The following is a 24,652-nucleotide window of genomic DNA, read 5'->3' as shown; positions in this document are numbered from 1 at the left end:
TTCACCAGCCTGTCAATGTCCTCTTGAAGTCTATCACTATATTTCCAAGTTATGTGCCATCCACAAATTTTGAAATTGTGCCCTGTACACCCAAGTCTAAGTCATTAATATAGATCAAGAAAAGCAGTGGTCCTAGTACCGACCCCTGAGGAACACCACTGTGTACCGTCCTCCAGTCTGAAAGACAACTGTTCACCACTACACTCTGTTTCCTGTCACTTAGCCAATTTCGTATCCATGTTGCCACGGTCCCTTTTATTCCCTGGCAAGCCTATTATGTGGCACTTTATCAAATGCCTTTTGGGAAGTCCATGTACACTACATCAACCGCATTGCCCTCATCAACCCTCTCTGCTATCTCATCAAAAAACTCAATCAAGTTAGTTAAACACAATTTGTCTTTAATAAATCCGTGCTGGCTTTCCAATAAGGGGGATTGGAAAGCTGACAGGGCAACAGCTACGGGTGCATTCACACTACTATAGCGTGTTTACAAAATGCTTTCACTTTTCAGTTATCGTGTACATGATAAGATCACAGGATAATTACGACGATGGAAGTCATTTGACCCATCATAATTCATCCATCCAGCGAGATCCTAACGTAACATCCAATTTTCCCTCAAGTGATTCTGGGGTTTTGCCTCCACTACTCTGCTGGAAATGTATCCACACGTTAATCCCTTTGTGTGAAGAAGGATTTCCTGATGTCAGTCCTAAAATTGCCTTTTAATAGTTTGAACGTTTGGTGAAACTGGCTTGAGTGGCTGAAAGGCCTACTCCTGTTAGTTACTATAGTGCCCTTGTTCTACTTCTGTCATTTACATAGAAACATAGAAAATAGGTGCAGGAGTAGGCCATTCAGCCCTTCGAGCCTGCACCGCCATTCAATGAGTTCATGGCTGAACATGCAACTTCAGTACCCCATTCCTGCTTTCTTGCCATACCCCTTGATCCCCCTAGTAGTAAGGACTACAGCTAACTCCTTTTTGAATATATTTAGTGAATTGGCCTCAACAACTTTCTATGGTAGAGAATTCCACAGGTTCACCACTCTCTGGGTGAAGAAGTTTCTCCTCATCTCGGTCCTAAATGGCTTCCCCCTTATCCTTAGACTGTGTCCCCTGGTTCTGGACTTCCCCAACATTGGGAACATTCTTCCTGCATCTAACCTGTCTAAACCTGTCAGAATTTTAAACGTTTCTATGAGGTCCCCTCTCATTCTTCTGAACTCCAGTGGATACAAGCCCAGTTGATCCAGTCTTTCTTGATATGTCAGTCCCGTCATCCCGGGAATCAGTCTGGTGAACCTTCGCTGCACTCCCTCAATAGCAAGAATGTCCTTCCTCAAGTTAGGAGACCAAAACTGTACACAATACTCCAGGTGTGGCCTCACCAAGGCCCTGTACAACTGTAGTAACACCTCCCTGTACTCAAATCCCCTCGCTATGAAGGCCAACATGCCATTTGCTTTCTTAACCGCCTGCTGTACCTGCATGCCAACCTTCAATGACTGATGTACCATGACACCCAGGTCTCGTTGCACCTCCTCTTTTCCTAATCTGTCACCATTCAGATAATAGTCTGTCTCTCTCTTTTTACCACCAAAGTGGATAACCTCACATTTATCCATATTATACTTCATCTGCCATGCATTTGCCCACTCACCTAATTCAAAGTAATATTCCACAGTGGGAGTACCTTCACCATACTGACTGAAGCGGCTCAAGAAGGCAGCTCATCACCACCTTCTCAAGGGCAATTAGAGATACAAGGGCAATAAATGCTGGACTTGCCAGCGACTCCCACATCCTGTGGCCGAATAAAAAAAGTTAACTTTTCCTATACCCTAAACAATCTTATATCCCTTTATAAGATCACCTCTCAGATGCCTCATAACTCAGACCCGACTCTGGGGATCAGCCTCATTGTCCTTCTCCGCACTGCGTCCAAAGCTTGAACATCTCTCTAGTATCTCAGCAACCAGAACTGGACACCATACTGGCAATGGGGTATGACCCGAGCCTCATACAGTTTGATCACAACTTTCTCTGACATGTATTCGACTGTCTTGGCTACAAACTTCAACGTTCTATTGACTTTGTTGAGTGCTGCTTTGCATCGGTTGGACATGTTGAGCGTTGAATCTGCTGAGTCTCCTAGATCTCGTTCAGCTTTATCAATTCGTGATTTCAACAACATTTTTGGAGTACATGCTTCCTCTACTTTTCCTTGCAATGGGCTCAATTTTCCCCAATGGCATTTTTTGCCGTATTGCCAGAGTTAGGCCTGTTTTTTTTGCCCCGACTACTCCAAAAAAATAAGTAGCAGGTTTCCCCATTCTATTTTTTGAAATTGGTGCCGCGCAGCCTGTCCTTTAGCTTCGGGGGCGGAGCCTAATGTCTGCGCCGAGAAAACGATACCCACCTCCCCCCTTCTGTGCATGCGTGAAAAAAGAGAGACGTTTTTGACATGATTGTTATGGGCGCGCATGTGCAGTACAGCTCTCGGTGTGCGTTCGGCCATTTTTAAAGAGCCAGTTGTGTGTGAGAACTTTAATTCCCAGTGGAAAAATCGGAGCTGCAATACAAGATGCAACGCGGCTCAAGGACCAAGAATTTCTTACAGGATGAAGTGTAAGTTACTGTGATTGAGGCCAGATGGCACGAGCTGGACACCAGCAGAGGTCACATAAAAGTTTCACCAAAAGAAATGAAGAAACGCTGGAACCAACTGGCAGAAGATTCCTGTGCAATGGTGACCACCCCGAGGTCTGGAGGCCAGAGCAAAACAGCAGGACCTTAGTCAAGTAGTTAGTGTAAGTAATATTTTCATTTATTCACTGGAATTGTATTTGTAAATGTGACCATCTATTTATGTCCAACCCAGCAGAAAGACACCTTCCCTAAAAAGTTATATTTTCATCTTTGCAGAGGAAGATGGCACACAACAAAAGGGAAAGAACTCGAACAGGAGGAAGCCCGGCAAATCTGCACCCACTGACACCCTTGGAAGACAGGGTCGCTGCTTTGATGGGTCCTGCCCGGAGAAAAGCAACCACTGCACAAGCTGGGCCCACACTCGAGGGAGAGGGTAGGTCCTGCAAATTCCACAGTCTGGCTTTGCTAAATGTTAAATACTGCGCGGGCTAGCTATGCTTCGGTTCATGGGGATGTCTGTCTGTCGGTCAGCTACGCTTCGGTTGATACAATGTGCTATCATTCATCGTGGTCCATCAAATCAGCCTGCTGCCTGCGCTGTGTGAGCCTACTCATGTCACCCACCCTGCCCCCTCCTCTGCTGCTAACCATTTGTCTGTTCTGTTATATTTTGTAGAACTTGAGCCCAACCCTGACGAGGCTGAAGCCGATGCAGAAGAAGATTCAGACGCGGATGAGCCTGAAGAGGAGGATATCTTCCAATCCAACCTTCCAGTTGAAGAGCATGGGGGTGAGGGGGAGGGGATGGAGATAGATGAAGCCCCCACTGTTGTACTCACTCTGGAGGAGGTGCAGGTGGCAGGCCCTTTCCTGAGTGGTACGAGTGTTGTTGGGAAATTCCATGGTTTCCCACAGTCCGAGGCCGGGGATTCCAGTGGGATGCAGTGAGCCGCACGCAGAGTGAGGAGGGGAAGGAGAGCTTGACAGCGCTCTCCTGAGGTGCAGGATCGAACAAATGTGGTTCAGATGATGGCAATGAGTGCAGAGAGCATTCACCTTACGCGATCACTCCTGGACAACATCACATGGATGAGTGATGAGGTATTGGGACTGTCGGGAGAAATAACAACACTCTCACAAGAAATGGGAACACTGTCCGGGACCATGAGGGAGGGAATGTCGCAGGTAGTTGAGACACTGTCAGGGCACATGAGGGAGGGAATTTTGGAGTTAGCTGCTGCAATAAGGGAATACGCTCAGACTCCGTGCCCATTGACAGAATCAACTGCCACTCCCACTCCAATCCCCAGACCAGCCTCTGAAGAGGCCCAAGTCGGGCCTTCCACATTACCGCCTGCACCCCCCCCCGCATCAAGAAGTGCACATTATCCAAGACGTTCGAAAGAATAAGCTTGGTACCAGCCCAAGAAACACTGCGCCACCGCCTATGGGCAGGGGTGGAGTCACCAAGACCAAACGCAGCGGGCGGTCTTAGAATAAGTTGGAGGAGAGATGGGTGCAGCCTTTCTTTGCTGCTGTTGTTGTTGTTACTGCTGTAACTGTTCTCAAATTAAAAGATTTTTGTAAGTTATGTAAATTTACAAGTTTAAAAGTTTTGTAAGTGATCTTAAAGTTTTTAAGTGATCTTAGAGTTTGTAAGTGATTTTAGAGTTTGTAAAGTGATCTTGACTGAAAACTTAAAAGTTTGATACAAGAATATTTTTATTAAAGTTAAGTGCAAACAAGTGTTTGTTATACTTTTGAATAAAATATATTTTAAGTTATAACTGAATCATTTCCATTATTTGTTCCATTATTAACACAACTTTTTGAAGTAAAGAAGAATCATTTCCATTATTTGTTCCATTAACAAAGCACAATGGAACAGGCCCAAACAGTAAACATGGTCCATTTTGAATAGTTGCCATTGAATTTCCAAGTCCAGGTCCCAGCACCGAGCCCCGAGGAACCTCACTCAGTACTTCTCCCCACAGCTCCTCCAACCAGTGTTCTTTGTTTGATACCCTTCAGCCAGTTTCTTACCCAGCCCCAGGGTTTGCCCTGAATCCCCGCAGCTTTGAGTTTAATTAATAGCCTTCCATACGGAACTTTATCAAGAGTCTTTGGGAAGTCGAGGTTCTCCACTTCATAGGGCTTCCATCTGTTCACTGGGGCTCTTACTTCCCAAAGACATCGAGGAGGCTGCAGCCTAAAGCCACGGCCCAGCCTGTCACCACAGCTGAGCTGAGTGGAGAACCCAGTCACACTCTGCTTTGCTTCAATCAGGTTGCGCTATTACACACTGCACACTACAGGTAGGTATGGCTGTATGGCTCAGAGACATGAACCATGTACAGTAGATATCTCAAGTCGCTGGAAAAATACCACCAACGATGCCTCCGCAAGATCCGACAAATCTCCTGGGAGGACAGACGCACCAACATTAGCGTCCTCGACCAGGTCAACATTCCCAGCATTGAAGCACTGACAACACTCGATCAGCTCCGCTGGGCAGGCCACATCGCTCGCATGCCAGACACAAGACTCCGAAAGCAAGCGCTCTACTTGAAACTCCTTCACGGCAAATGAGCCAAAGGTGGGCAGAGGAAACGTTTCAAGGGCACCCTCAAAGCCTCCCTGATAAAGTGCAATATCCCCACTGACACCTGGCCAAAGACCGCCCTAAGCAGAGGAAGTGCATCCGGGAGGGCGCCGAGCACCTCGAGTCTCATCGCCGAGAGCATGCAGAAATCAAGCACAGATAGCGGAAAGAGCATGCGGCAAACCTGTCCCACCCTCCCTTACCCTCAACGACTATCTGTCCCACCTGTGACAGGGACTGTGGCTCTTGTATTTGACTGCTCAGCCACCAAAGGACTCATTTTAAGAGTGGAAGCAAGTCTTCCTCGATTCAGAGGGACTGCCTATGATGATGACAGGGGAAAATACTTTGGGCCGGTGCCAAACTTGCAGTATATGAAGCATTGTGGATCAATGGATTCAGACAAGTGAGATCTCCAGAATGTAATGTTTTACAGGAGCTTTCCAGCTTCCAGCATCACCAGGAAAACTCGGGAGCTACGTCCTGTTCCAAACCACACTTCCTCTTACACTTACACTGACCAAGCACGCCCTCTGCTGGCCTTTACTGACACAACAGTTACATATTACTGTAGCCAACCCGACGGTGCAAATGGATCCTAAAGCGCTCGCTACAGCAAAAACTTGTATTTACATCGCGTCTTTAACACAGTAAAACATCCCAAGGTACTTCACAGGAGCTTTATCAAACAAAGTTTGACCCAGAGCCACATATTAGGGCCATCAAAGTTCCCTCTAATTTCCTTTTGGATGCGTGGCCTCCAAGTAGCTGCGCGGCCCATTCAAATTGCCACGCATGTGTTTCCATTTAAAAGCCGGTTGCACGGGACCTCCAGACCCCTCTGCGGCCACGCAGCTTAACGGGAACATTGGTGACCACAGTCAAAGAAGGTGGTTTTAAGCAGCGCCTTGAAGGGGGAGAGACGGAGAGGCTTAGGGAGGGAATTCCAGAGCCTAGGGCCCAGCCAACTGAGGGCAAGGCCAACAATGATGGAGCAATTAAAATCAGGAATGCTCAAGAGGCCAGAACTGGAGGAGTGTTGAAATCTCAGAGGGTTGTTGCACTGGAGGAGGTTAGTGATAGGGATGGGCTAGGCCATGGAGGTATTTGAAAACAAGGATGAGCATTTTTTAATTGAGGCGTTGCTGAACCGGGAGGGAGCCAATGTAGGTCAGCGAACACAAGGGTCTTCTTCTTTCATATGGTTGTAGCAAAGCAAATCAAATGTCAATATCGAAGTTGGATATCCAGGTCAAAGCTTCCAAAGTAACAGCGTGGATATCTTGTAGGCTGCCTGCGAATTTCCCGAGAGAAGTGCTAAATGGTGTGCTCCAAGGTCTGATTAGGAGCTCCACAGTCGCATGATGGGGAGGCTTTAATCTTCCATCTATGAGAAGGTGGCAGCATCGACCATGACCAGTTCTGATGGTTGCCCACTGTTTGCGAGGAAGATTTGATCCTTCAGGTTCCACTGTGAGGTCCTCTACAAGGAATCCATTCCATATGTCGTAGTTCTTCCAAGCATTTCGCCATCGGGTCATCGAGACTGAGCGGAGGTCGCTGAAGGGTTTCGGCGATGGTCCAAAATGGCCTTCTTGATTTGAGGCGGGTTGGTGATAAGCTGTTCAAGTCGGCCTGGATCGGCATGTCTTTGCTGGTGTAGCATAGAAACATAGAAAATAGGTGCAGGAGTAGGCCGTTCAGCCCTTCGAGTTTGCACCACCATTCAATAAGATCATGGCTGATCATTCCCTCAGTACCCCTTTCCTGCTTTCCATACCCCTTGATCCCCTTAGTCGTAAGGGCCATATCTAACTCCCTCTTGAATATATCCAATGAACTGGCATCAACAACTCTCTGCGGCAGGGAATTCCACAGGATAACAACTCTCTGAGTGAAGAAGTTTCTCCTCATCTCAGTCCTAAATGGCCTACCCCTTACCCCAAGACTGTGTGTCCTGGTTCTGGACTTCCCCAACATCGGGAACATTCTTCCCGCATCTAACCTGTCCAGTCCCGTCAGAATCTTATATGTTTCCATGTGATCCCCTCTCATCCTTCTAAACTCCAGTGTATAAAGGCCCAGTTGATTCAGTCTCTCCTCATATGACAGCCCAGCCATCCCTGGAATCAGTTTGGTGAACCTTCACTGCACTCCCTCAATAGCAAGAACGTCCTTCCTCAGATTATGAGACCAAAACTGAACAATATTCCAGGTGTGGCCTCACCAAGACCCTGTACAACTGCAGTAAGACCTCCCTGCTCCTATACTCAAATCCCCTAGCTATGAAGGACAACATACCATTTGCCTTCTTCACCGCCTGGTGTAACTGCATGCCAACTTTCAATGACTGATGTACCATGACACCCAGGTCTCGTTGCACCTCCCCTTTTCCTAATCTGCCACCATTCAGATAATATTCTGCCTTCGTGTTTTTGCCCCCAAAGTGGATAACCTCACATTTATCCACATTATACTGCATCTGCCATGCGTTTGCCCACTCACCTAACCTGTCTAAGTCACCTTGCAGCCTCTTAGCGTCCTCCTCACAGCTCACACTGCCACCCAGTTCATTGTCATCTGCAAACTTGGAGATACTACAATCAATTCCTTCATCTAAATCATTAATGTATATTGTAAATAGCTGGGGTCCCACTCCTCTAGTCACTGCCTTCCATTCTGAAAAGGACCCGTTTATCCCCACTCTCTGCTTCCTGTCTGCCAACCAGTTCTCTATCCACATCAATATAAACCTCTAGAATAATCAGGGACTGCAAAATACCATGAATGGCATTCACGTGCCGAGGGCCTGCACTGCTCTACTGAAGTGCAATGGTGCCAACTTGTAACTAAAGGAAGAATCTCAGTGATATTCTTGACCCATACAATATCTCAATTTGTCATGAATTGTATCAGATGATCTGTCACCCAGATCCATGCCAGGACAGGAGAGAAACACACCCCTACAGAGGGAAAGAGGGAGGGAGAGAGGGGAAGAAATAGATAGAAATACAAAGAGAGAAACAGACAGACAGAAAGAAAGAGACATTGACAGCGAGAGAAAGAGACAGGAGTGCAAAGAAGAGATGCAGAAAGAGAAACAGAGACATATTCATAGAAAGAGCGATTGAGATACAGAGACGGAACAGAGACAATCAGAGTCAAAGAGACAGGGACAAAGAGGGAGAAAGCTAGACATGCGGAGACACAGAGAGAGAAAGAATGAGAGAGACATAGCGCAAAAGGGACAGAATGGCGTTGAACTTCTTGCAAAATGTGAGACAGGCAGAGCTGGGAGGAAAAGAGAATGTAATCAAAAAGCAGGGAGGAAGATAATGGAAGAACAAAGGAGAAAAAGGGCAAGGAAGAAGGTGCAGATGGAGAACGGAGAAGGGGCATGAGCGGGGTACGAGCGGGTTCTCAGAGTGACTGAGAATCCCAAGAGAGGAGACGAGACGTCTCCAGCGACACCGGGAATGGATTCGCAGGGCTGGGGCTGGGGCTCGGGCTGGGGAGGGTAGCACAGGACGGAGCAGCCACGTCAGCCTTGTCCAAAGGGCCTGGAATGGTGATCAAGCCAAGCTCTGTTCACGTAGTACGGCAGCTGGGCCTGTGACTGGACCCGATCTAAAGCCGTGGTCCCGATGGGAGAAGTGCTGCTCACCAAGCAGCGTGTCAGTAGTATGCCAGCTCATACAGGCCTCTAAACACCAGGGGCAGGGGCAGGGGCAGGGAAGAGCTTGAAACACTCAGCAGCTGTGCAGTGAGTAAGCGGGCGGCGGAGTGTTACACCTGAAATGGTGCCAGCGTTCCCAACAGGAGCCACCGAGCCTAATCCCAGTCCAGGAAGAGCAGGGAGCTTTCATAAGAACATAAGAAATAAGAGCAGGAGTCGGCCATTTGGCCCCTGCTCCCCCATTCAATAAGATCATGGCTGATCTGATCATGGACTCAGCTCCATTTCCCCGCCCACTCCCCATACATAACCCTTTACTCCCTTATCGCTCAAAAATCTGTCCATCTCCGCCTTAAATATATTGAATGACCCAGGGCTCTCTGGGGTAGAGAATTCCACAGATGTACAACCCTTAAAGAAGAAATTACTCCTCATCTCAGTTTTAAACGGGCGACTCCTTATTCTGAAACTATGCCACCAGGTTCTAGATTCCCCCACGAGGAATATTCATGCGGTGAAGTATTCCACAGGTTTCATCATCGTAGGCGGTCTCTCGAAACGAGGATGATTTGCTTCCACGCCAAAAAAGGATGAGTTCACAGGTGTTTCAATGAAGGACCCGAACTACATCCTCAAGGACGGAAGATGCCTGTGCGTGGATTTTTTTTTTTTTAACGTGTGGTGGCCGGTGCACATCAGCCACCACACGGGCCCGACAGAGCTAGGTCTTGGTCCAGTGGCAAGGATTACCCAAGACGACTGGAGACCAGCTCTGCTGCACGGACCTAGTGCCCACACATATCGCAGTGTGGGCTGGGCCCGTGCTGCCCCCGGGCCCCGAACTCACACCTCCACCTCCCTCTAGTCTCTCGCCGCTCCTTCACCCCAATCTAGCCACTCCTGCTTTATCTGCCCACGCTCCAATCACCAACCTGGACCTTGATGACGTCACTCGTCACTGCCGTCGCCCTCCTGCACCAGTGAGCAGCCGCCTCCACGCCGCTCCTTTTATGGCTCCGACCTGTCGCTGGTGTTCTCACACAGGTTTACTTTTCAGATGAAAGGAAGATAAAAGTTTTTACATCACCAATCGCATCAATGTACACTATATCGGACAGTCCTGGCAAAATTCAATGCAAGTCCCTTGAACAGAACAGTGATGAACTTTACATTCAGAAATGTCAATGTGCAAGGAGTTAATAGTATTATAATTTAGATGGGGGGAGGGGGTCTGTGATTACTAATCCATTTTAAAAAGGGGCCATTCAACCAAAATAGTTTGAGAACCACTGATTTAAAACACTGAGGAATGGCAGATTATCAGTTCGGCATCACAGTGTATACTTACTGATGCAAATAACCTCAACTCAGTCTTTATCCCAGCTGTCAACATCAGACAAATCCGAGGTGCTAGAATTTCAAACAAGAGATTTGTACCTGAGGTTTCTCTTCACACCCGACGTATAAATGCGGTTAAAATGGGGGAATTATTGATTGCGATCAGCGGATGTCTGGGAGAAACTTTGCTGTGTGCTTGAGCTGAGAAGTTGTGATTTTCATACAAGTCTCTACTGAATAGGTTACAGAGCGTAGTTAATAGTGAAATAAACACACAGAGCCTGCAAGTTCTTGGTGGTGGTGTTGTTCATTCTTATTATCATCATGGGTGTGCCCTGATAGAACATTTATGTATCATGTTATCAAAGCTCTGTACAGCCAATGAATTCCTTTTGAAGTGTAGCTACTGTTGTTTTTTTAATGGGCTAATTATACATTGCCTAGACATGTTGGTAGCCCTTGCAGTTACAAAATGAAATAATAGTTTTAATTTTTAATTCTCGCCTCTGAGTCAGAAGGTTGTGGGTTCAAATCCCACTCCAGGGATTTGAGCACAAAAATCTAGGCCGACACTGCTGGAGGTGCCATCTTTCGGATGAGGGGTTAAACCAAGGCCCCGTCTGCTCGCTCAGGTGGATGTAAAAGATCCCATGGCACTATTTCGAAGAAGAGCAGGGGAGTTATCCCCAGTATCCTGGGGCCAATATTTATCTCTCAATCAACATAACAAAAACAGATTGCTGTTTGTGGGAGCTTGCTTGTGTGCAAATTGGCTGCCGCGATTCCTACATTACAACAGTGACTACACTCCAAAAGTATTTCATTGGCTGTAAAGCGCTTTGAGATGTTCGGTGGTCGTGAAAGACGCTATATAAATGCCAGTCTTTCTTTTATCTAAGGAACTGCAAGATATGAAGTGAAGTCTGAGAGTATGATCTTTATGTCTCCTTAATGTATGAACTTGCATTTATACAGTACCTCTCACGTCCTTAAGACATCACAAATTGCTTCACAGCCAAAGTACTTTCGAAGTGCAGTCACTGTTGTAATGTAAGGAAATGCAGCAAGCAATTTTGATAATCAGTTTTGCAAATGTGCAAGCATGGCTAATCTAACTGCACTATTGAGGTTAATGCATATTTAATGTCTATATGATTTATTCAGTTCTGAATCAACTGCAATTCAATTAAGCAAATAGATTTTCAGAGTCTAGACAAGTTCCTCAATATTTTTACTGCAATCGGTCCCAGGATCACTGTGCAGTTAATGAATTGTTCAACAAAATTACAGGCCAAATCTATTTATCTGTGATCAACTGATCCCAGTGAGCTGTACAACTGATTCAAAACAGGTACAGAAAAATTGATTGCAGAAAATTACACAACAGATTCAAAACTTAACCCAGGGAGATGCAGAATTGACCCCGTGTCACTTACCGATCCTCTCAATTTGCCTCCCTGTTATCTTCTCTCCCCCAGTTCCTCACCACATCTCCCACCCTTCATCTCCCTCCCTCAACCCATCTCGCTCTCTTCCAGGTCCTCACCCCATCTCCCTCCCTTCAGCAACCTCTGTTCCTCACCCCATCTCTCTCTGTTCCTCAACCCATCTCCCTCCCCCCTCCCGTTCCTCAACACATCTTCCTCCCTTATCTTCCTCTCCCCAGTTCCTCAACCCATCTCCCTTCCTTCATCTCCCTCACCCGCAGTTCCTCAACAAAGATTCCTCCCTTCATCTCCCTCTCCCCAGTCCGTCAACCCCATCTCTCTTGCCTCCAGTTCCTCACACATATTCCTCCTTTCATTTCCCTCTCCCTAGTTCCTCAACCCCATCTCCTCTCTCTCTCTCCAATTCCTCAACCCCCACCCCGCTCCCTTCATCTCCCTCTCTCCCCAGTTCCTCAACCCCATCTCCCCCACTTTATTACCTCCCACCAATTCAACCCCCACCCCGCTCCCTTCATCTTCCTCCTCGTTTCTCCATAACCTTCTGCTCAACCCCATCCCCTTTGTCTCCCCTCCCTCTCCCCCTTTGCTCCAAACCTTCATCACCCTGCTCTCTCCATCCTCTTTACTCCCCGCTCCCCTCCTCTTATTCCTTACCCAGTCTCTTCCCCATTGCCCTTCCTCAGAACCCTCCATCCTGTGTCTCCCTCCCGAGTCCCCCTCCAGTGTCCCTCTCCACCCAGTGTCCCCTTCCTGTGTCCCTTATGCCCCACTCCATCCTCTGTCCCGTGTCCCCCTCCATCATATGTCCCCCTCCTCCGTCCCACTCCACTGTTTCCCTTTCACCGTGTCCCCTCCTCCTCTTCCCCTCCTGCCCCCCTGAGGCCCCAGCCTGTTCCTCAGCAACAATTCAAACCAAAATCCAACAGCCGGCGGGCAGCGACGTCTCGCGATACTAGGCCGGGAGGGCGGGTCTGGTGGGAATTCCCGCGGCCAAGGCTCAGTCTCGCGATATCTCCGGGGAGGCGCGGGCGGCCGGCCGGCCCGGCAGGGGAAGGAAGATCTCGCGAGAGCTGGCGCAGCGGCGGGTAACGGTTGAGCGGAGTTGTCCTGAAAAAGCCGGCTGAGGGGCGCCGGGCGGCGGTGGCGCGGGAGGCGTGTGAGAGCGGAGCGAGCCAGGCCAGGAATCGCCATCATCCCTTTTTAAAAAAAATTCATCCCACCGTGCGGGAGGGGGACAGTACAAATGGAAATGTCTGAAGTCGAGGAGAGGCCGAGCCCGACTCCTGCTCGGGCGGAGGAGGCGAGCGCGCCGCTCGCGGCAGAAGTTCCAGTTCCGGCTCCGATTCCTGCTCCACCCGAGGCCAAGGTGAGTGAGTGAGTGAGTGAGGGAGTGAGGGCGGTACTTACCGGAGGTGGACCCCACGGGAGGGGAGAGCACGATTCCCGGCGCCAGTTACCGCCTCGTGTCCGCTTCCGAAAAGGAGCCGTTTGTCCGGGACGCGCGGCCCCGTCCTCCATTGTTCGAGTCTATTCCATCCCCTCCATTTATTGTACCCTCCCCGGGGCAGTGTGTCTCTTTCCCCACACCCCCCCGGGGTAGTGTCTCCCCCATCAATCCCTCACAGGGCAGTCTCCCTCTAGATTCCCTCTCTCCCCGGACCGTGTCTCCCCCTCACGCCCCCATTCCCCCCCCCCCCCCCCCCGGGGCCGTGTCTCCCCCTCACGCCCCCATTCCCCCCCCGGGGGCAGTCTCCCCCTCTCTCTCCTCGCCCCCCATCCCACCCCCCCGGGGGCAGTCTCGCCCCCCATCCCCCCCCCCCGGGGCCGTGTCTCCCCCTCTCGCCCCCCCCCCCCCCCGGGGCCGTGTCTCCCCCTCTCGCCCCCATTCCCCCCCGGGGGCAGTCTCCCCCCCCCCCCCTCTCGCCTTCTCTCCTCTCTCTTCCCCCCCCCCCCCCCCCTGGAGGGCAGTCTCCCTCTCTCTCTCCCTCCTCCTCCTCCCGGGGGCAGCGTCTCCCCCTCTCTCCCATCGCCCCCCCGGGGGCAGCGTCTCCCCCCTCTCACCCATTCCCCCCCCCCCCCCTCTCACCCATTCCCCCCCCCTCCCCGGGGGCAGCGTCTCGCCCATCTCCGCGTCTCCCCCTCTCGCCCATCCCCCCCCCCGGGGGCAGCGTCTCGCCCGTCCTTCCCCCCCCCCGGGGCAGCATCTCCCCCTCTCGCCCATTCCCCCCCCCCCCCCCCCCCCCGGGGGTAGCCTCCTCCCACCCCGGGGCAGCGTCTCGCCCATTCCCCCCCCCCACCGGGGGCAGCGTCTCCCCCTCTCGCCCATCCCCCCCTCCCCCCGGGGGCAGCGTCTCCCCCTCTTGCCCCCTCCCCCCGAGGGCAGCGTCTTCCCCCTCTCGCCCATCTCCCCCCCGGGGGCAGCGTCTCGCCCGTCGTACCCCCCCTCCCGGGGGCAGCGTCTTCCCCCTCTCGCCCATCATCCCCCTCCCCCCCCCGGCAATCTTTCCCCCCCGGGGCAGTGTCTCCTCCCCCCCTCGCCGCCCCCCCCCCCCCCCCCCCCCCGCGGCAGTGTCTCTCCCTCTCGCCGTGCCCCATCTCCCCCCGGGGCAGTGTGTCTCCCTTACTCCTCCGCCCACCACCCCCCCCCGGGGGCAGCGTCTCCCCCTCTCGCCCATTCCCCCCCCACCCCGGGGGCAGCGTCTCCCCCTCTCGCCCATCCCCCCCCCCCCCCGGGGGCAGCGTCTCCCCCTCTCGCCCATCCCCCCCCCGGGGGCAGCGTCTTCCCATTCCCCCCTCCCCCCCCCCCCCCCCCCCCGAGGCAGCGTCTCATCCCCCCCCCCCCCCCCCCCCGGGGCAATCTCTCGCCATCCCCCCCGCGGCAGTGTCTCTCCCTCTCGCCCCGGGGCAGTGTGTCTCCCTTACTCCCCCGCCCCCCTCCAGGGCAGTGTCTCCCCCCCCTTCTCTTCCCTCCCCGGGGCAGTCTCCCTCTCTCCCCCCCCTGGGGCAGTGTCTCCCCCTTCCCCGGGGCAGTCTCCCTCTGTGGGGTGCGTAAGCGCCGGCCGTCGCTTCGCGCATGCTCAGTGCGCTTCCTTTCTTTCCCCCTCCTTTGTTTAATTTCGCCTTTTCCACTCGCGGGAAAATGACACGGAATTCACAGCCCAACTGGTGTTAATTTCCCCATGAGCCTCCGCCCAACCTTCTTCTCACCCTGTCACCATATCCCTCTATTCCTTTCTCCCTTATCTGTTTATCTAGCTTTTCCCATAAATGCATTTGTGCCATTCGCCTCAACAGCGCCTTGTTGCAACTTCCACTCTCTGGGTAAAGATGTTTCTCCTAATTGCATTTATCTTGTATTTACGCTCAAGGGAGGATCTGAATATAATTGTATCCCACACCAAGAGACTTGGGCACAAAAATCTAGGGTGACACTCCAGTGCAGTACTGAGGGAGTGCTGCCCTGTCTGGAAGTGGCCTCTTTCTGCTCTGAAGTGGACTTTTTCGGCACTATTTTGAAGAGGAGCAGGGGAGCTATCCCCCGTGTCCTGGGCAATATTTATCCCTCAATCTGCATCACTTTTTAAAAAAAAACAGGTGATCTGGTCATTATCACATTACTGTTTGTGGGATCTTGCTGTGTGCAAATTGGCTGCTGCTTTTCCTACATTACAACAATGACAACGACATCACTTCAAAGCATTATTTAATTAGCTGTAAAGCACGTTGAGATATCTGGTGGTTGTATAAGATGCTATCTAAATGTACACATTCTTTTTATACTTGGGAATTCGGCTGACAAGAAGCAGATTAAATTCAAAATGCAAAGTGCTTTGCACAGAATCAGAACATCCAGGAAGGGACTCTTGTGTTGAGCTGTGCCCTTTCTCCGGGTTTATGCTGTGAAATGATCATTTCTTGCAGCAACAATGAGTTGGAATATAAATGCACAATCTCGAGGTGACTTTTTTAAAGTTGTTATTTTCTGTAGAAAACATACTGACTTTGTATCTGCTCATGAACCTCTAACCAGTGAGTAAACGTGTGAGTCATTTGAAGTGTGTTTGCCCTTTTTCTATCAGGTAATGCATAATTGCTCCTGGTTACATTGGATTGATGTGGAATCTGATGTGCCTCTAGACTGTTGAATGTTTAAAAAAATTAATCTGGCTCCAAGGAGAAAGATGCAATAAAATTGACAGCAATTATTTCAAGGGTATGAGAGATAATTAACTTATTTTCTCATTATAGGTGAGAGTGCATTATGACTTCATATGGAATGTATTAAACCCTGTAACACAATGTTGTAGTCCATCAGATGACCTACCTCTGTAACCTCCTACAGCCCTCCGAGATCTTTGTGCTCCTCCAATTCTGGCCTCTTGCACATCCCTGGTTTTAATCACTCCACCATTTGTGACCATACCTTCAACTGCCAAGTCCCCAAGCTAGAATTCCCTCCTTAAACCTCTCTGCCTCTCTACATCACCTCCTTTTATAATGCTCCTTAAAACCTGACAGTTAACAGTTGCTGCTCCTGTGAAACATCTTGGGACATTCTATTACATTAAAGGTGCTATATAAATGCAAGTTGTTGGTTAGATCATACCTTGAAGGACTGTACACAGTTCTGGTCTCCATATTCTAAAAAGGATATAGAGACACTAGAGAATGTGTTTGAATTTTTTTTTATTCACAAGGTTGACACTAGAATTGGTCAGGAAAGGCTGAACAGGCTGGGGCTATTTTCTCTAGAAAAGAGAAGGCTGAGGGGTGACATATTAGAGACCAGTTGGGCCAAATGACCTGTTTCTGTGCTGTACATTCATGTAATGTAATTTATGCAATGACAGTAGTTTTGGAGCTGACTCTCTAGGTCAGTAGCAATTGGTCAGAGATGACTTAAACCCTCGGGAGATATCTATTGTGATTTTGTACTTCTCCTCTTTACAATTGGTGTGGCTAAGATTAAGAATTTGGCAAAATAGAGTATTGAATCAAGATTCAATCTTGAGACAAAAGCCAATTTTAATGTCTTTTTTTACATTTTTTTCTTGGTCAAGCTGGTAAGCTACTTTGCCTATTTTTGAGTGAGAATATTTCCTCCGTGCCAAATGGCATTGGCCATGTTTCTAAAACCTGAAGTAATGAAGTTCTGTTTGTACTTGCAGCATCTCAATGACTGGTGCCTTTGTTTTCATTATTCCTGAATATCAGAAGGCAGTATAATTCAAGTTGAATAATTGCAAATCACAGTTTCTTGTGAACCTATTGACTTTTAATGTACTGTTCTCCTCTTCTAGATGGAAAGTATTGATGCAGCATTTATATTCAAAATGCCTAAACCGGAGGTTAAAGCAGAGGATCCTGCCTATGAAGAGAAAATGGTAAAAACAATAAAGGAAACATTTGTTGAAATTACTTTTACTTTGTATTATTGCAATACTTTAATCTATGCAAAGCCTCTCTCATTACATGTCCCTTAACTTAGACCAAGTAATTACTAGATTAGGATTTATCAAATGTCCTTTTAATTATTTCATCTTCAAGGGCCAGCTGATAGCCTCTTTCTAACCTGTACCTTGAGGAAAAAAATCAAATTTTCATTATTTCCCCCCCCCCCCAAAAAAAATTGTGCATAAGATTTGTCCCATGATGAAGGATGCTGCTCTTGTGACCTTTTTTGTTTTAAAAGGTCACAAGAGCCCCACTGCTTTACCTTTTTAGAGCAGGAGTCCATTTAATCTTCAGCAGTGTGCTGGCATGCAATATTCAACCTAAATTCCTGGAGAAGGAACTTCAATATTCTGGGTTTAGTCCATTTAGATAGTAACTTGGAGTACTGGGTTTAAAAGATGCTCAGTAGTGAGCATACATAAGAAGTGTAACTTGTGCAGAGCTGGTATTGGCAGTTGCAGTCTCTCATTAGTGCAGTGACTTGTATTATTCAATGTTGGATAATCAGAATATCTGCAGCTTATTGAAGGATAAAAATGTTGGATCAGGAGTAGTAACTGTTTTTAAAAAAAAGCGTACAATAATGTAACCATAATTGATACATGTGTATGCTTACTTGTGATTATGTATAGGTTACTGCTACGTCTTAAACTTTTCCTCTACTTGTTGGTGGTTCTGATGTGATGGCATAAAATGTCCATCCCAGTCTCTTGGAGCCACAGGATAGATATAGTCTACTGTTCTGAATAATTTAAAAATACATTGGGCAACATTTGAACCACAGGCCACAATGTGTATCTTTCCTTTTAGTATGCATAGTTGTAAGAACCTAGTGAATACAGTATAAACATGACTGCTAATGTGAATTTTAAACTATGTTTGTAATAAGGTTTTAATTTTTTAAGATAATTAGGCCTAATCAAAGAAACCCTAATAATGCATACAAGAAATCTTGACCAGTTTCCCCCCCTTTCATTGTGCTGAGTGATATTTTGAGCTAAACAGAGTTCTTGAGCCCCATTTATACTGCAGCACTTCCTACCTGATCCTCCATTTTGTAGGGTGGGATAAGTGGAGTTGTGAACTCTACAAGCCAGCAATGGTTTTTTAACATTGCTCAACTGTGTGTAAATATTCCCCAACATGGGGCATTTCAGATTGCACTTGTTTGTGACTTTCAAGCCACTACACAATCTTGGACATTATTGTTTTGGTTTTGCTGAATCTTCTGACCAAATGGAGCAATTTTAGCATAATGGCAATGGAACTATGTTGTCAAATCTTTGGAAGTGGTATGGAATAATGATTATTAACTGTTAAACAACTATTTCAACTACATTGAGATAAATGGCTCTTATTACTTCAAAACATTAACCACCAGGCAGCTCCATTTCCTGTGGTAACTTCTAGTTTAGTTTTGCACAACATTTCACTTAAAGTATAAGCTGTGTGTTCATAGTGAGTTAATCATGAACACTGCTTCATTTGAGGTTGGTTTATATATTCGATTTTAAAAGTGCTAATGTTCCTGCAAATATTTTGGGGGGGGGGGTGTGGTCCCTTTAACGGGCTGTGTGGCCCATGCAAATTATCGTGCATGTACGTTTTTTCCATTATTAAGCCTTTGAATGGCCTGCACGGGACCTCCAGATTGCTGTGCAGCGCACAGCTTAACCGGATCATTGCTACAGGTTGTACCTCTGGTCCGGCATCATTCCCGGCGGGGTGTCGCGACCCGTGATGTGTCCTGGGCTGGCGGCTCCTCTTGTCCCTGCTGTTTTCGGTGTTCCCTCCTTGATCAGGTCAGCACGGAGAGGGAGAGGGGAGCGTGGCGGCTGACTGAGGCACCGAAGCTGGGCCTGAGAAATGCAACGCAATAGGCTTCTGCGCAGCGCATGTGCAGAATGCGGCTTGGACGATCTCAGCAGTACCTGGTAAGTCTAGGGTACCGCTGACAACGCTAGGGTCAGCGTGACCTCCCATGGTCCGGAAAATTCTCTGGTCCGGCAATGATCAAGTCGCAAGGGTGAATCTGTCTGACTTGGATATGTTGTATTGTCAGGAGTTCAGCAAAGCACAATGGATGTGTTGTTTTTTTGTATTGGGTCTATTTAATCTAGCCCTTTTTTTAAAAAAAAAAATTAAATACAATTTATCAATTTTCTTCCAAACATGGGTTGTGTTTGAAGAGAGAATTTTTGAGCTGACTTAACACGAGGTGAATTATTGATGGGGATGATTTAATAGCACCACAGAAGAAATGTCTGCTTTTATTCACCCCTGTCCCCCACACCGAACCCTCACCAAAAAATTGCATAGTAATTCAATTTACAAAATATGCCACCACTACCAGGTGAATGCATAAGATTTTTTCTCACAAAGCTGACATTTCCAAAAACATGGGGCATGATCTCATTAAAAATGATGTGTGGGTCCCAGCAAGAAAACCAGTTCCCTTTCATTGTAGATTAATTGAGAAATGCTTGCGTAATGTTACCACTTTGATTCACCTTGCCTCACTTTCTTCTTTGTTTAACAAGTATTTTTTCTTTTTTTGATTGGCAGAAAGCAGACAGGTCAAATCGATTTGATTATCTGCTGCAGCAAACCGAACTCTTTGCCCACTTTATCCAACCTGCCGCACAGAAGACTCCAACTTCGCCTTTAAAGATGAAACCTGGGCGGCCTCGCGTAAAGAAAGATGAGAAACAGACTCTTCTGTCGGTTGGAGAGTAAGATATATTGCAGCCAATGTGTTTTTTGGATTCAAGATGCTGATTCTGTGCAATTCCAACCTGGAAAGCATTCTTCATGTTTGAACGGCATAAGTGTTAATGTTTGATCAAGATAAAATGGTGCAAAGGAAGCTTTAATTTCTTCTTGAGCTTCTGCGCCTCACCTGTTCACCATGTATAGCAATGACTTGGATATATATATTTTTTTTAAACTCTCGCTTCCTTCATCCAAGTTAATTTGCAGATGAGACTAAGTTAGGAGGCACCATAAACTGTGTGGATCGTAGGAGGAAAGGGTCAAAGCCCAATGAGTGGGTTAAATGGTGGCAGGTGGAGTTCAATGTGGGAAAGTGTGAAGCCATCCACTTTGGATCCAAGAAAGACAAATCGGAGTATTTTCTAAATGGTGAGGGACTAGGCGCAGTGGAGGAGCAAAGGGGTTTGGGTGTCCACGTACACACATCCCAACATATTGCTGCGCAATTAGAAAAAGGCTAAAGGAAAGATGGCCTTTATCTCAAGGGGGTTGGAATACAAAAGTGAGAGAGTTGTACAGAGCCTTCGTCAGACCCCATCTGGAGTACTACCTTCAGTTCTGGGCACCGAACCTCAGGAAAGATATATTGGCCGTGGGAGGGGGTACAGTGCAGATTCCCAAAATGATACCAGTGCTCTTAAGTGTTAAATTATGCGGATAGGTTGCATAAACTTGGTTTGTATTTCATTGATCTGAGAGGGTTGAGGGGTTCACTAATTAAGGTGTTTAAACTGATTAAGGGATTTGATAGGATAGATGCAGAGAAACTCTTTCCTCTGGTGTGGGTTATCCAGAACATGAGGGCACAATCTTAACATTTGAGCTAGGCCATTTAGGAGTGCAATCGGGGAACATTTCACGCACTAGGTAGTGGAAATGTGGAACTCTCTGCCTCAAAAGGCTGTGGATGTGAGGTCAATTGAAATTTTCTTGAACTGAGATCAATACATTTTTGTTGGGTATGGTATCTAGGAATATAGAGCCACGACACGTAAATGGAGTTGAGGTACAGATCAGCCCATGGCATTTCATAGAATCATAGAAATTTACAGCACAGAAGGAGGCCATTTTGGCACGTCGTTTCTGTGCCGGTCGACCAAGAGTTATCCAGCCTAATCCCACTCTCCAGTTCTTGGTCCGCAGCCCTGTAGGTTACAGCGCTTCAAGTGCACATTCAAGTACTTTTTAAATGTGGTGAGGGTTTCTGCCTCTATCACCCTTTCAGGCAGTGAGTTCCAGACCCCCCCCACCCTCTGGGTGAAGACATTTTCCCCTCAAATCCCCTCTAAACCTACTATGTTGACATACTGGTTGACTGATCGATTGGCACAGAAATATAGTTTAAAAATTATACATGTTGTAAATAACTATATGCTTTTTAAAAAAAATACTAATACACCCTGTAGTCTGTCATGGGCTTGGAAGAGTGCAAGTATTTGACTGACAGTAGATTACAAAATTATTTACATTTGGGATTGGCTTTAAATTTAAAATAGTGACCATCTGCATTAATTACATGTTTTGAGTTTTAGCTTAGTAATGCACCATACATGTGCTAAACTTGACTGCAAAGTTAACGCACAATCTCCTCTCCTAGAGATTTTGTCCGGTGCTGTTTTATTCTGACGTGGCTGCAGATTTGAAAACGGCAGTAGTAGCATCTCACTTAAATCGGGTTGGAATATAACGGTGGCTCCTTGCACAAAACAATTCACTTTTAATTCTTAGTTATCGGCATCGCCGTACAGAACAGGAAGAGGATGAAGAGCTGCTGTCAGAAAACAGCAAGACAACCAATGTCTGCACAAGGTTTGAAGAATCCCCATCATGTATGTAAAGCCATTTTATTCATTAATTCATACATGTGTTGATGTAGCTCAGAGTTTTCACTACTTCGGCCCAGTTGCTTTTATCTTTTTTTGGTCACCCTTCATCGATTTGCAATATTTGATTTTTATCATAACTAGACTCATGGGACATTTGAGACTGCTGTAATTTAGATCTTCAAACCAAAACTACCTCCTGCCATTCTCTCGGCTTTATTGACTGCATTCTTTGTTCCATCAAAAAGGACCCCTTGTGGCAATCTGCTAATGGTGACGGAGGACATGGGCTCACTACAGTCTAATTTGTGATCTCGCCTATTAACATTTTCTGACTCATGACTAGATGTTCATTGTTGATATTGAGTGTTTTGAGGTCAAGTTCAGCATTGTTAAAATGCTGAGTAAAGCTCAAAGATTATCCTATGCCAGTCTGCTTCATATACCAGCCCTTCACCCTGGCCTCAGTGGCACATTTTGCACAGCCAGTGCTCACAAGTTGAAACAGCTCCAATTTATTTTGCATAGGGCCCAAAAGGATAAAATCTTTAGTCTAGGCCACATTAAAATAGATGAACCAATATTTTCACAAGGAATAATTGGATTATTTTACTGCTATGCATGTGTAGCTTGATCGCCTTTTGAGGTTGAGCGTCATGTAATGCATTCCTCATAATCCTGCCAGAAGGGGAGCTGAATCAAGTAGGCATTTCTCCAACTAAACATTATTTTTAAAAAGTCCTGTAGTTGCTATACAAGATTGCTTACAAAGAAACCAAGGCCACACAAACTGATTTTCGTCTCCCACCCTACACATACCTGCCTTAATGAAGTTTATGTACTCTGTTTAACTGTTGTCTGTGTTATTTGGCCTTGTGTTTAACGTTCAATCTAACTGCTGTACAATGGTGGTAGTATGTCAGTGGAATACACCATCTTTGTTTTGGAGTCCGCGCCTGAATACTCGCGTTGCTTATTCAAATGTTGAAGTCCCGATACTGATTTGATTGAGCTTCTCGCTTTTTGTTGTCTCGAGCTTGTCATGATGTTTCAGTTAAATGGCTCCTGATACAGTAATACTTTTTTTGGGTCATGGCAATGATTTCATATCCACTTAAACTGTCTTTTGTGCAGACTCTTGCAATGGTTGCAGGCTCTAAATGTTTGGGATCTCTTCCACAGATGTAAAAAACGGGAAACTCAGGGACTACCAGATCCGTGGACTGAATTGGCTGATTTCTTTATATGAGAATGGCATTAACGGTATCCTGGCAGATGAAATGGTATGAATCAGCATTGATTGTGGGTATTCAAGATTAAGGAATGATCAAATTGGGATGTTTAAAATGATTAAAGGATTTGATCGTGTAGATAGAAACTCTTTCCTCTGGTGGGGATGTCCCGAACAAAGGGCTATAACCTTAAAATTAGAGCTGGGCTGTTCAGGGGTAATGTTATGAGGCATGTCTTCACACAAAGGGTAGTGGAAATCCAGAACACTCAAAAGCTGAGGTCAATTGAAAATTTTAAAGCCAAGACTAGATTTTTGTTAGTTAAGGGTATTAAAGGATATGTAACATAGTGGGTAAATGGAGTTAAGATGCAGATAGCCATGATATATTTAAATGGCAGAACAGGCTCAAGGGGATGAATGGCCTACTCCACTGCACTGTTCAGAAATGGTTCTGGGTAATCCTGATCAGGAAGCAGTGATGGGTTGTAAGAGGCTTAATTGTTGTACTTCATTTAACAGGGTCTTGGTAAGACATTACAAACTATTGCTCTTCTTGGGTACATGAAACATTACAGAAGCATTCCGGGACCTCACATGGTTCTAGTCCCTAAATCTACGTTGCACAACTGGATGCTCGAGTTCAAGAGATGGATACCGACTCTTCGAGCTATTTGTCTAATTGGTGACAAGGAGCAAAGGGTGAGGACTGTATTCTCTGTTTCCTTAAATACTAATGGACAATGCAACTGGTGTCTGGAGCTTAATTGGTAAATACACTGCACATTGCAGAAGTAAGCTGTGCAGTTGGATCACCTGCCGTGAGTTACCCTTGGTGCCCCAGCCTAGGCAAGAGAAAAATCAGCCAAGGTTCTTAGTCCTGGTTGCTATCTTGTCATCCTTTCACACTTACCAAATGAAAATTGAATATTCCGCTAACCCTTGCAGTCAAGGCTTATATGGGGAAAGTGGCTGCTTGGGTGAGATATCAAAGGGGATCCAGCATCTGTGGAATAGTATCCAGAGAGTCAATACCTTCAGATGGGGGGGCGGGGGTGCGCAAGATGTACCGGGAATAATTTTTTCCTTTTCCAAAGTAATTTTTACTGAACGCAGGCCCTTAAACTGTGCGAGGGGAATTTCCAAAACACTTTTTTGAATCACCGAATAATTAACTAAAACTAATTGTACTTCTATGTGTAGTTATTGTGCTTGTATTATTTTGTGTAATAAAAATACAATAATTGAAGGACTCCAGCAATGTTCCCTTTAAGCTGAGTGGCCGTGCAGTGGCTCACCAGCTTTTAAATGGGGGGAAAAACCACACGTGCGTGCTATTTTGAGTGGGCCACGCCCCCGTCCCCCACCCCCCCCCCCCCCCCCAAAAAGAAAAATTAAAGGGAACATTGCTTATAAGACTTGGGACAACATTTTAATATAACCGTTTCCTAATTTTAAAAAAAACTTAAAAGAAATTTTGTGCGGATTTGTGGGTTTAGGCATAGTTCAGTTTTTAAAACTGGTCCCGCCTTTCACTTTCATGGACTGTAGTGCATTTACTTGTGCTCTCCCTCTAAAAACATGTTTGCAATATGCACAAGGAAAGTGGATTAGTTGTCTGTGATTATGCCAGCAATCGAGGTTCCTCG

At 46.9% G+C, this 24,652-nt stretch overlaps 1 protein-coding gene and 1 long non-coding RNA gene across 4 annotated transcripts in view; one reads left to right on the top strand and one right to left on the bottom strand.

The window, feature by feature from the left end:
• The window catches only part of LOC139249531 (uncharacterized), a 71,748-nt gene extending 59,968 nt beyond the window's left edge, over positions 1-11,780 (bottom strand). The window contains exons 1-2 of the long non-coding RNA XR_011591197.1: positions 11,712-11,780; positions 9,870-9,986 (exon numbers count right to left, since the gene is read on the bottom strand). This is a non-coding gene — a long non-coding RNA (uncharacterized lncRNA). The remainder of the gene's footprint in view (positions 1-9,869; positions 9,987-11,711) is intronic.
• A 982-nt stretch (positions 11,781-12,762) lies between these two features.
• Positions 12,763-24,652, top strand: part of LOC139249511 (SWI/SNF-related matrix-associated actin-dependent regulator of chromatin subfamily A member 5) — a 37,201-nt gene continuing 25,311 nt past the window's right edge. For 2 of the 3 annotated variants that reach the window (XM_070872454.1, XM_070872447.1), the window contains exons 1-6: positions 12,763-13,089; positions 17,024-17,107; positions 19,743-19,909; positions 21,678-21,778; positions 22,955-23,055; positions 23,526-23,705. In XM_070872454.1, coding sequence (XP_070728555.1) covers positions 12,967-13,089; positions 17,024-17,107; positions 19,743-19,909; positions 21,678-21,778; positions 22,955-23,055; positions 23,526-23,705 — 756 coding nt within the window. In that variant the 5' untranslated portion in view covers positions 12,763-12,966. The remainder of the gene's footprint in view (positions 13,090-17,023; positions 17,108-19,742; positions 19,910-21,677; positions 21,779-22,954; positions 23,056-23,525; positions 23,706-24,652) is intronic. The other variant, XM_070872440.1, reaches the window with a different exon arrangement.

Source organism: Pristiophorus japonicus, chromosome 2, assembly GCF_044704955.1.
Source record: "Pristiophorus japonicus isolate sPriJap1 chromosome 2, sPriJap1.hap1, whole genome shotgun sequence".
Classification (NCBI taxonomy): Eukaryota; Metazoa; Chordata; class Chondrichthyes; family Pristiophoridae; genus Pristiophorus; species Pristiophorus japonicus.
Note: the sequence above shows the minus strand (reverse complement) of the source record. Positions and strands in the feature narration are given on the sequence as shown.